At 28.0% G+C, this 11,992-nt stretch overlaps 2 protein-coding genes across 2 annotated transcripts in view; both read left to right on the forward strand.

Moving 5' to 3' along the window:
* Nucleotides 1-11,521, forward strand: part of LOC18104339 (bark storage protein A) — a 29,487-nt gene extending 17,966 nt beyond the window's left edge. The window contains exon 6 of the mRNA XM_052446598.1: nt 11,361-11,521. The gene's annotated coding sequence lies outside the window, so the exon portion shown is untranslated. The remainder of the gene's footprint in view (nt 1-11,360) is intronic.
* LOC18104338 (bark storage protein A) lies at nt 9,617-11,521 on the forward strand. Its single transcript, XM_006376099.3, has 5 exons — nt 9,617-9,991; nt 10,071-10,229; nt 10,501-10,686; nt 10,860-11,036; nt 11,159-11,521. The coding sequence occupies exons 1-5, from the start codon at nt 9,692-9,694 to the stop codon at nt 11,324-11,326; spliced, it is 990 nt and encodes a 329-aa protein (XP_006376161.1). The 5' UTR covers nt 9,617-9,691; the 3' UTR covers nt 11,327-11,521.
* Nucleotides 11,522-11,992: the final 471 nt, after the last annotated feature.

Genomic DNA, 11,992 nt, shown 5'->3' on the forward strand with positions numbered 1-11,992 from the left:
ATCTCGTGAGCGGCCTATGGATGGTGAGAAGAGAGCTGGAGGGATAATGTTATGTTTATATTTACTTGTTGAGAGTGAATATGGTTGAAGACATTATTTTCATGGGTGCCCACGTACGATAAAGAGAGAAAACTCGTCGTCGATGATATCTTAGGCTTTATTCATACAATAATAATAATAATAATAAAAGATATCTTAGTTCTTTTCAGTTGATATAAGCTGAAAACATGCAGGTTTATTACTTGATATTTGAAGAAACGTCCAGTCGTAATTCAGGTTTTTTTATTTGATATTTTAAACTGATTTGGGGATCATTTTTTAGTACAAAACTTAGTTTTCCATGCAGAATCATACTAAGAAATCACTTTTTTTTTTCTGGATACGTTGTTTTAGAAGTTCAAAATCATTGTTTTAAAATAAGTAGTCATATACAATGAGCTTTGGCAGAGTCTTTTGATCTTTGGGCTCCCTAGCAACCATTTGTAAAACGTGAGTGCGCACTTGTGATGGGAAACGGATAAGGAGTCAATTTCGAGGAGTTGCTGTCGCAATGCATGACTAGACGTCCCATGATCATATCCTAGATTTACTCTCTCTTTTTTTCGTTTCTTCTTTTCGCGGTTCTAAAATGCTTCGGAGTCTTTGTCAGGGATTATTGCCTGAATGATCTCCGACAATATATATCCCTAATTTCCTGACAGACAAATTCAAGGGTGGCCGACAAAAAAAAAAAATAGCGATTCCTGGGATTTTTTAAAAAAAATATTAGCTTAGTGAATTAAATTTTTTTGGTAGGATATAACAGTTTGAAAAAGAAATTATGAAATAATATAGTTTGAGTTTGTTGTGATTCATAATTATATTACCTTAAATTTAACTTGAATCTTTCGTTTTTTCCCTTCACAGCCAACACCTTTCTTCTCTTAGAAAAACCACCAAAAACTTCTCTAATTCACCTTAAAATTATTGAGTTTTCTAAAATATAAATACGCGTCAAAAAATATAAACATAAAGATGTTTATGTTAAAAGAAATAAATTTAAACATATTCCAACAAATAAACTAAGAAAGAGTATACTAAAATTAAAGTTAGTTGATTTGCTAATGCTAATTAAATGCAAAAATCAAAACTAATCTTTTACAAGCAAGTATGCAAATATTTAAACAGCAGATGTTTAATTCTGCGTAGTGAAATAAAAACTTGTTACCGATACTTTTATCTATCAAACATGTCAGTGTATTTTAATACCAATTAACACAATGTGTATAGCATTGTTATAATTTCTTAATTCCTGAAGTTTTATATCCTTTAACTATAGAAAAACAAATTGAGATTCTTAAGCCTTAAGGTTAGAATCCTTAACTATAGAGAAAACTTTAAAAATCTTGGAAGGTTTTTGAAAAGTCTTTATTTCATCAATTCATTTCTAAAAAAATAGCCTACAAGATTGTTTAAATACAAGAAAAATATTCTAATTAATACAATTCTAATTAAATTGAATGTTCTAATCTAAATAGAAAAAAAAACAATAAAAAGAATAAATAAAATTATGAAACAATAGCTTCTAGGTCTAATTTGAGCATAAAAACAAAAATAACTAGCAAGTTAGCTGCTATATCAAAATAATGTAAGTTTTATTGGACTAAGTGTTGAACTCTTTTAAAACTCATCAAAACCTAAAAAAAACCTTGACAATCAAGAAAGCAATACCATAAAAAATAATAATATAGAAAATAATGAAAATATAGTGACCCATGTCACAAAAAATAGCTCTTCTACCTTGAAAACCCTTCTTTCCTTTTGTCAAGTGATTAGCTCCAATTTATCAAGATTAATTAATTAAATGAGTCTTCAAAGAAAACTCCATATGAGTAAGGAAAAATATTCATTATCTCTTAGACCCATAAAATATGAAAAACTAGATAAATTAGATATTACAAAACAAAAAATTAGATAAAAAATACTCGGCCTTTTGTCCTTGATAATCTTTATAAAGAAAGAGCACTATAAGCACATATTCTCTCATGTAAACACACACACACACACACACACGCAAATTGCTTTCGGAATGATGCACTTTATATATATATATATATATATATATATATATATATATATATATATATATATATATATAGAGAGAGAGAGAGAGAGAGAGAGAGAGAGAGAGAGAGAGGTTTTCTTGGACGAATATGAAAATAATGAAAGATATTGTGACATCTAATTATCACATCCATAGGCTGTTGCTTAGAAGTGATTTTCACTAGAATCCCACATAATTTTTCTTGAGCATAGAGATTCGCACATCTAATTTTTCACTAGCTTATAAGAGGATGCACGATGTTGGCTTATCCAAACCCCAAAGAGTGATGCGAGGCTATCTATAAATTGTTAATTTCGAAGACAGGCTAGGTGTTCTCTAATTTAGTAAAGACCAGCTCTAGCTCTTAATTCCAGAAACATAGATTTGGGATTATTAAAAAACAACATCAAAAAAAAATGCCACTTCTAAAGATGACAACTAATGAAAAAACTAAAAAATGTCTAAAACCCTGTTTTGTTAATATTTCTTTCTTCAATGAATTAATAGATTGTTTCAACTTCAATCTTATATGTGACATATTTTTTCTTTCAAAAACAATTTCATATATAACACAATAATCTTACATGACCAACATTATTGACTTTTACTCATATTTATTAAATAAATGGCCAAATTGATATATGTGCACCATAAATATCTCTAAAAAATGATTTTATTTTATATGGTTTGAGGTCCCTTCAACTTTTGCTACACAAGTCTTTATTAGCTTATTTTCAAACTAAAACGAAAAGATATTGATTTTATTAGATGATTTTCTTTGACCTTATTTAATTTACTTCTTTAATATATAAAAAATAGCAAAATTACATCTCTCTCTCTCTTTTAAAAAAGTTGTTATCCTATGTGATTTTATGTACGCTTTATGTGTTTTTTTTCCAAAGATTAGACTAATGATCATAAAAGTTTAATCTATATGCATGAAATTTATATAATCAAGGTAAACTTGCAATTAAAATAAAATGCTAGCATGCATACTAAATATATAATGAAACTTGCATAAGATATTAAAATAAAATCCTAGTATGCATAGTAAATATATATTGAATTTTGTATTTAAACAAAATATATATATATACACTTGTTGAAGCAATTAGAAATTGATTAAGCTAAATATTTTGTTATCAATAATCAATTATTTGTTCTCGAGGATGTATTTCTCATTTCTTAGTGCAAATGGACTAATCTCAATAAGTTTTTTAGGATTTCAATAAATCTTGTTTAGTTTCATTTCTTAACAAAATCCATGAACTTAAAGAAATTTTACTGAAATATCTCTTTATAAAGACAAAACTTAAGTTTTAAAATTAGGTGGAAAATTAAAACAAATTTGAGCTTAAAACAAAAGACAATAAGATGGAAAAAAAAGGTGAAAAAGAGTCTACAAAATCTATAAAAAGTTTGTCCATAAATACTCTTTTTTTATTTTCTTTTTATAGAAGACTTTGGAACCAAAATTGATAAAGAATTAGTTTTGTTAATTACCAGAATTAATTTTCATCATTATCAGACTTAATCACTTGCCATAAACTAGAATTAAACCTGAATTGTTTTTGCTTTAAAATAAATATTTGGTTTGAATAAAAATTATTTAGGAGGAAGAAACTGTTTAGTTCAAAGAAATTGTTCATAGGCTAGAAAAACGAATGGGTTGGCAAAAAATAATTGTTTATAAGCCAAATAAATACAAACTCAAACCTAAGCAAAAAATAGATTGGCAAAAAATAATTCTTTGAAGTAAAAAAAAGATTCTACATAAACCCAAACGTAAGCCTAGCCTGAGGCTCGAGTGCAAGCCGATTCGAGAGAGCATGCTTGTGTGACTTAAGCTCAAAACCCACTTTGCTTAGCTCCTCTTTTCTAAAGCTCCTATTTTCTAAAAGATTTTATGCCATTTAGAACTAATTTTAACTCTTCATCTTCCTACTATATAAATTACAAGAAAATCTTGCTTCTTTTCTATGTTTGATAAAGGGTTTTAGGTTCCCCAAAACATGCAAATAAAAGGGCTCTTTGAGATTAATTTTTAGTCACCCACTATTTATTTTAATAATGTTTATATAATATGTTAAAGAGCTTTTGTTGGATAATAAACTTCAATAAAGTCTTAACTCTAAAAGTTAGTAGACTTCGTTTTTAATTTGGCCTCAAATGTGCCAATTAACCATGGTTTCAAAAATATTTTTCAACAATTCTCCACATGAATAGAAATTATCCGACAAATATAAAAGAATCAAAGATTCATAAGAGATACTAATTTTGGGGATCATTAGATATGATAGGTAGATTTTGGCTATGAATCTTTCTTAGTAAACTACTATCTAATATAGTTGTTTAAATAGTGAACACAATGTCTTGAATTATTCAACTTTTATATAAATCAAGACAATAATATTCACATAGTTCTCTACCTAGTACATTGGGAATTGATAAATTGTTCATGTTCAAGTGTTCACCATCCACTTATTTGTAAGTAAAAAACATTATATTCTTGGTGCATAAATGTTTTGTTACACAAATATAAACCCATCACCACTTGAAATTGTTGATTTGGTTGACATCGAAAGCAAAAAAAAAAAAAAATCATTTTCAAAACTTCATTAGTGAGGTGATCAACATCGATGATATTGGCTTGGGGAGTCCTTCCCTTTTTTAGGGTTTCCTTGTTGAGCTTTATTTTTGCAATCCTTAGCCAAATATCCAGTCTTGTTGTAGATGAAGCATTTACCATTGAACTTCTTGGCAATTTATTTTCTCTTTACAACAAGATTTTTCTTTTGATTTTTTTTTGGGACTTTACCACTTGTTCTACAATGTTTGCTTTAGGGGTCATACCATAAGAGTTGACTTATCTTTTGGGCCACATATTTTCCTCTTCTATCCTTAACATCAAGATAAAGTCTTCAACTCTTATTTTCTTCAGCTTATGCTTAATGTTATTCTTGAAGTCTTTCTAATATTTGACAACTTTTTAATAATTACAACTACTTGGAAAGACTCATTTACAACCATACCTTCAAAAGGAATATCATGGAAGATGATTTGAAACTTTTGAACTTTGTTTATAATGGTCATTTAATAAACTATCTTAAAATTCAAAAGATTTTTTGACTATGAATATTTCCATAACAACATCACAAACCTTATACTTTTTATCCAAACCTTTCCATAATACTTTAAATATACACATTATATAATGCATTATCCAGTCCATTCAAGATATAATTTTTGCATACAAAATGGTTATGATTCCAAGCATCAACATTTACCACAATAGTAGGATCATATTCATTATCTAATAGCTTTGATGTTTATTTAGTCAAGAACTTTGCTAAATTCAAGATGGTCAGATAGAACATCATCTTTTGCTACCACCTTTTGAACTTTTCATATTTCTCACCATGCAAGACGTTGATTGTAGAATCCTCCTTATTAAAATAGTGCTTGCCAAAGCAACATTAATTGAGACGACCACATCTTGATATAAAGTTATGATTATTTTCTATTTGGACAATAGCAAAAAAAAAATATAAATAAAAAATTTGGCTTCTCAAAAGCAGGTATGAAAAAAATAAAAAAAAAATTGTTTGACAACTATAAAATGCTAAACAAATTAACAAACAAAAGATTTATAACTATGCAAAATTATATTAATCACGTTTTTAATAGTTATAATTCAATATTGTGGCCTTTTGACATGCATGAACTTATACCAAACTAGATAAAAGTTTAATTTATAACTTAAATAAATGTTTTTAACAAGCTCTTGAAAAATAAATTGGTTTGCATATAAGTAAAAGTATAAACTATAAGAGAATAAAACTTTAATATTGTTTTTCAAATATTAGACTAGTGATCATAAAAGTTTAGTTTATATGCATGCAATTTTTTCAAGGTAAACTTGAGATTAAAATAAAATTCTACCATGAATTCTAAATATTTATTGAAACTTGTATAAGAGATTGAAACAAAATTGTAGCGTCAGGACCATGAATATATTGAATTTTATACTTCAACAAAAAAAAAAAAACAATGTAGGCACTTCCTGAAACTATTAGAAATTAATTAAGTTGAGTATTTTGTTGTCGAGAATCAATCATTTATTTCAAGGTTTTATTTCTCCTCTCTTGGTGTAAATGAACTGACTTTAAAAAGCTTCATAGAGTTTCAACAATACCGTTTTATTTAGTTGTACTTCTAAATTAGATCCACGAACTCAATAAAATTTTACTCAAATATCTCTTTACAAAAACTAAGCTTAAGTCTAGAGTAGGAGAAACATTAAGAAAAAAAACTAGCTTAAAACATAAGAGAATAAGCTTGAAAAAACTAAGGTGAAGAAAGTTTAAAAGTCTGTCAAAAAACTATCTAGAAACCCTATTTCTTAAAACCCTTTTTATAAAGGATTTTGGAACAAAAAATGAAAAACATTAATTTCAGTAATTACCATAATCAATTCCTTTCGTTATCAGCCTTAATTACACGTTATAAACTAGAATTAAATATGAAAATTTTGGCTTTAAATCTAACATTTTATTTGAATAAAAATTGCTTATGTTGAAGAAATTGTTCAGAATTTTTATTCATGAATTAGAAAAACTAATGGCTGAAAAAAACAAAATCTTTATAAGCCATAAAATTATAAACCCAAACTCAGTCCAAAAAATAAACTTGCAAAATATAATTATTTATGATTCAAAAAATTATTTTACAGTATATACAAACCCAAGTCAAGTCTAGCTCTGGCCTTAGCGCACACTTGTAGTTTAAATTCAAAGATCACTTTACTTAAACTCTCTTTTCTCTACAAAATTTGGTGCTCTTGGGGTTTAATTTTAATTTTTCATCTTTTTACTATATAAACTAAAAGAAAATCTTTTGTTTTTTTTTTTATATGGGATAAAAGGTTTTAGGTTTTTCAAACATGTCAAATAAGAATTTTTTAAAAACAATTTCTTATTCACTCATAATTTGTTTGAACCATATTAATATTTCATTGTAAAGAGCTTTTATTGAAAAATAAATTTCGATAAAATTTTATGCTATTTACAGCAAGCTAAGTTTTCGTTTTCGTTTTATGCTTTTTAATTTAATGGATCTGATAAATAACAAAAGAATACTTTTCCATTCACAGAAATATGTTATATGATAAATCCTATTTTTGTTCAAAACTAGAGTTATTATGATACTTTTGGATCGATTTAGAAATTGTTCTTGACATTTATAAAATGAGCTTTGGTATAAAGGTAAAGTTTTTCATCTACCATAAATAAAATGTGATCAAATTAGGAATTTGATTTTATTTTTTACGATTAGTATAATTATATGAAATGTTCCTGGCCATCAATTAACAATCTAAGGGTTAGGATTTAACTAAAATGAAATATTATGTTAGCATTTACTTGAGGGGAATTTAATCCTATTTAATATTGGATTTAAGATAGACATATATATATATATATATAGTAATAAATAAAGTAATAAATAATCCATTAGTTTCAAATGATTATTTAAAAAAAAATTATAAAGTACATATTATAAAAGCACTATTTTTTTTTAAAAAAAAAAAACTTATTGTATTGGCAATTATGAGAATATTAACTAGTTGTAGCAATTTTTTTTTTTAAATCCGGATTAATTTACATGTATCTTAATTAATTTTATAAATTTTAAAATTATATGTATAAATCTTCAGTAATCGAGAACATTAACTAGTTGCAGAAACTTCCATTTAAAATTTGACTTGGATGAATTTATCTCTCTTTTTTTCCTCTTTACCAACCCTTCCTCGCTATTGGTTTTCACCAGCGGCAAACCCTTTTTTCCCTCACCTTCTTCTTCTCTCTCTCTTTGACAACCCTTGATCAAATACTTTTTTATTAGATATGATGGTCTTTTAGTCTAAGATAAATTAAATACTTTCAAATATAAATCATAATAAAAATTAATAAAATATATACTTCTTGTCTTAATTTATTAATTGTTCAGTAAATTATCAAAAAGAAAACGTCTTCTAGTCTATGTTAATATTTTTAAATTAGGCTAGAGACCCTCTTCTTAATTTTAATTTTGCATTATCATTCATCTTAAATATACTTATATATTCTAAAACTATAATTTATCACTTATAGATTTTATTTAAAAATAATATATAATGCTAAATAGTATTAATTTAGAACATGGCATGGCTTATATGAGGCAATTTAAAGGATATTTCTTACTTTTAGCTTAAATAATGATAGATCTATTTTTTTTTATTAACGTAGATATCCAGGTTAGTTTGTGCGTACTTCAACTAATTTCATGGGTCCTGAAATTAACAATCATGTACGTCTCCAGTAGCCATAAATTTTGTAAGACTCGAATTGATGATTTTTAAAATACAAACATAGAACCTAACTAGTTGAACTACACCCCTCATGATTTGAATCTAATTTTTTTTTTTTTGTTTAAGTGTTGTGCTGTCTTTTTTTATTTTGTTTTTTATGTTTTTTTTTTAAATTTTATTTCGAGAAATTATGGAAAATGTGTGTATGACTGTTCATATCCAAATACTTCGTAGATGTACCAACGATGCAAAATTATTTTGGGCCCAGTCACGGTTTTGTTTTTTTCTTAATTAATTGTGATGACAAGTTATTTTTGAGCTCTCAGGATATGAAAAAATCTCCAAAAGGTTAAAGCTCAAAAAGAAACTATTTTTTACTGCAGTTTTCAAAAAAAATTTCTTTCGAACCACGGCCCTTTTTTCTCTTTTATTATAAGCCAAACAAGCAAGAGAAAATAAAACTTCAAACTTGTATAAATTTATAATTATTTTATACTAAATCTTTAATTTAATTAAAGAATAAGATTTTAATGTCATATTAAATTTAATAATTGAATTTGTGTTTCATAAACAAAATTAAGTTTTGGTGAGCAGTTTTTAAATTTTTTATTGTTTTTTATTTTTATTAAATATGAAAAATGTTCATTAACACTACTCATTCTTACTTTCAATCCGTTTGTGATATTGTAAACTAATTTGGGTTCTAGGATCTTTTAATAAATTCTTTTCTACTCGAACTAATTTAACTAAAAAATTGCATTAATCTTCTTGAAATTAACATCTTGAAATTTAGCAACTTTTTTTCAAAAAAGTTTTAATAGAGTACAACAACATATACTAATAATTTATCAAAAAAAAAATTTAATTTATCAACTCCAAAGAATAAAGCTTAATTGGTCAGATTTTAGGTTTGCTCCGTAGAAGTCACCAGTTCAAGTCCTACAAATCTCAGGGCTACTGGAGATTTATATGGTCATTAACTTTAGAATTCGTGAGATTAATCAAGATACAAGTAAGCTGGTCCAGACATCCACATTAATAATATTAAAAAATTATATATATATAAAAGGCTACGAGAGAGGCATCGAGATATTAAACGTCAATTATAACAATACAGGGCCTTTATGTAATTGCGTTAAAAAAGAAGCTATGGTCGATTTCTATATAAAGGCACATGAGGAGCACCCAAATACCTTCATTCCACAAAGCAGTTGCATTTATCTAAAGTATTGTCACTTTACTTAACACTTGAGCTGCATAGAATGTCTACAGTCAATTTGGCAGCACTGCTGTTGCTTGGGCTGCTGCTGGTTATGCCACAGCAGTCCATGCAAGCGAGTTTGATAGACCCCATTGCTGAAATCGAGAGAAGCAACTGCAAAATCGCACACCTTCGCTTAGGGCTTGTTTTTACCTCTGATGTCAACGAAAGGGCTCTGCAAGACTCTGGACTCTATAGCCCTGACAGTGAAGACTCTTCTGTTGACATTGCGGGCAGAAGGTTCCATAGCGGGACACTAAACGGTTCTTCTATTGTATATGTCAAGACAGGGAGTCCTTCAGTAAGACTAACTCTACCTTTGTTTATTTTTAACGAAAGAAACTTGCATCTTTCGTGTTTTAAATATTTTTTTATGACAGGTAAATATGGCAACAACTTTGCAAATCCTTTTAGCTAGATTCAGCATTCACGGAGTCATCTATTTTGGGAATGCTGGAAGCTTGGATAAGAAAACAATGGTTCCAGGTGATGTTTCTGTGCCGCAGGCTGTTGCCTTCACAGGAGTTTGGAACTGGAAGGTGCGTAGGGCCTTTGCTATTATTTATGGTTTTCATTTTCTATTTTTGTTTTAAAAGTTGATTTTTTTAATTTTTTTTAAAGACGTACATCATATCTGACATAGTGACAGTGATGTAGTATAATATATAGCTAATAAGAAATAACAATGATAGATTATAATCTTGACAAATAACAAGAATAATCTATAAAAATAAAAAAAGTTATTACATTGTATATCCGCAGTGGTGCTGGGACTAATTACTACTACGTAATCAACTCTATATCATGCAGAAATTCGGATCGGAGAAAGGTAAACTGGTATTTGGAGATTTCAATTATCCAGAGAATGGAGAGAACTTGTTGGGGACTGTAGAGTATGAGAAAATTAACATGTTCTCTCCAAGTGAAGCACCCAAGGAAGTTTTCTGGCTTCCCATCACCACATCCTGGTATGATGCTGCCACTAAAGCGCTCAAGGTTTGTCAATCTCAGAATATTCAGCTGAATTAGCTGCATGTTTCTTCTTCATTACCATTAAAACTATCGCTAAGCCTATAATGATTTTATTGAGACCATGAATATTGAGGGATATATGTATCTTTGAATTTTCAAGTGGATTAACTACAATAATAATTGATTATTCATTGCAGGATATGAAGTTAAGAAAATGCTATTCAGATAAATGCCTGCCCGGAAAACCCAAAGTTGTCTTTGGATCGAAGAGTTCTACTTCTGATTTTTACGTTCGAAATAAAGCATACGGAGACTTCCTTAACGATAATTTTGATGCAAAAATTGCCGATACAGCAAGTGCTTCTGTAGCTTTGGTTAGTAAAAAAACCTTCTATGAGCTCAAAAGTTTGTGTTTCTTCTTCTTGAGATGCCTTTTAGCTAGGAAGCTACGCATGATTAATTTGGTTAACGAATTTGTTTGTGTCCCAATTTGCAGACATCTCTGTCAAATGAAAAGCTCTTCGTGGTGTTCCAAGGTGTTTCAAATGTAGCTGGTGAAACAAGTTCAGACTCTGGAGTTAGCTATTTAGCCTCCTACAACGCCTTCCTTGCTGCCACCAAGTTCATTAATTCAATTCCGACGCCACGACTTGCTTGTGAGTGATGAGATGATATGAATGTCCTCGATCGTGAGTCTTGTGAGTCTTTTGAGTTGTATGATAAAAAAGGATGCCCTACTGTACTAGAATAAATTATGTCATAAATGGCCTCCTAATTTAAATAAACTGGGTGTATATCATCCACATGTACGTTCCTTTTTTGATGAAATATATGGGCGTACTTATGCTTGCGGTTTTTATCATGCTAGATCTAATTATATGTTACAAAAGGATGTCCAAAATAGTTAGTGTTTGTGCAAAAGCACAACTACACCATATACTTAGATGGGGTGTATATCATCCCATCTAAGTCATATTTTATTTTTTAATTGGAATTTCATTAATACCCAAAATGAAAGTACAACTACACCATAATTTTCATGACACGTATAAGAATGAAAGTTAAGCATAATAAAAAGAAAAATGACTCAATCAATTGTAACAGAAAATAGATTTTCATATTACAAATTATAATAATAAAGTTTAAGAGATTATTTAAAAATTTTTGGAAATATATTATTTTTTTTAATTTAAAATATTTAAAATAAAAAGATTTCATATTATATATTGAAAAAAATACTATTTTCTCCATTTAATTTTCTTAATAGTTGTTTCATACCATCACCCTATATATATACCCTACATCCTTGGAAAATTGGAATCAAAAAACA

The sequence above is a fragment of the Populus trichocarpa genome, chromosome 13 (genome assembly GCF_000002775.5).
Source record: "Populus trichocarpa isolate Nisqually-1 chromosome 13, P.trichocarpa_v4.1, whole genome shotgun sequence".
Classification (NCBI taxonomy): domain Eukaryota; kingdom Viridiplantae; phylum Streptophyta; class Magnoliopsida; order Malpighiales; family Salicaceae; genus Populus; species Populus trichocarpa.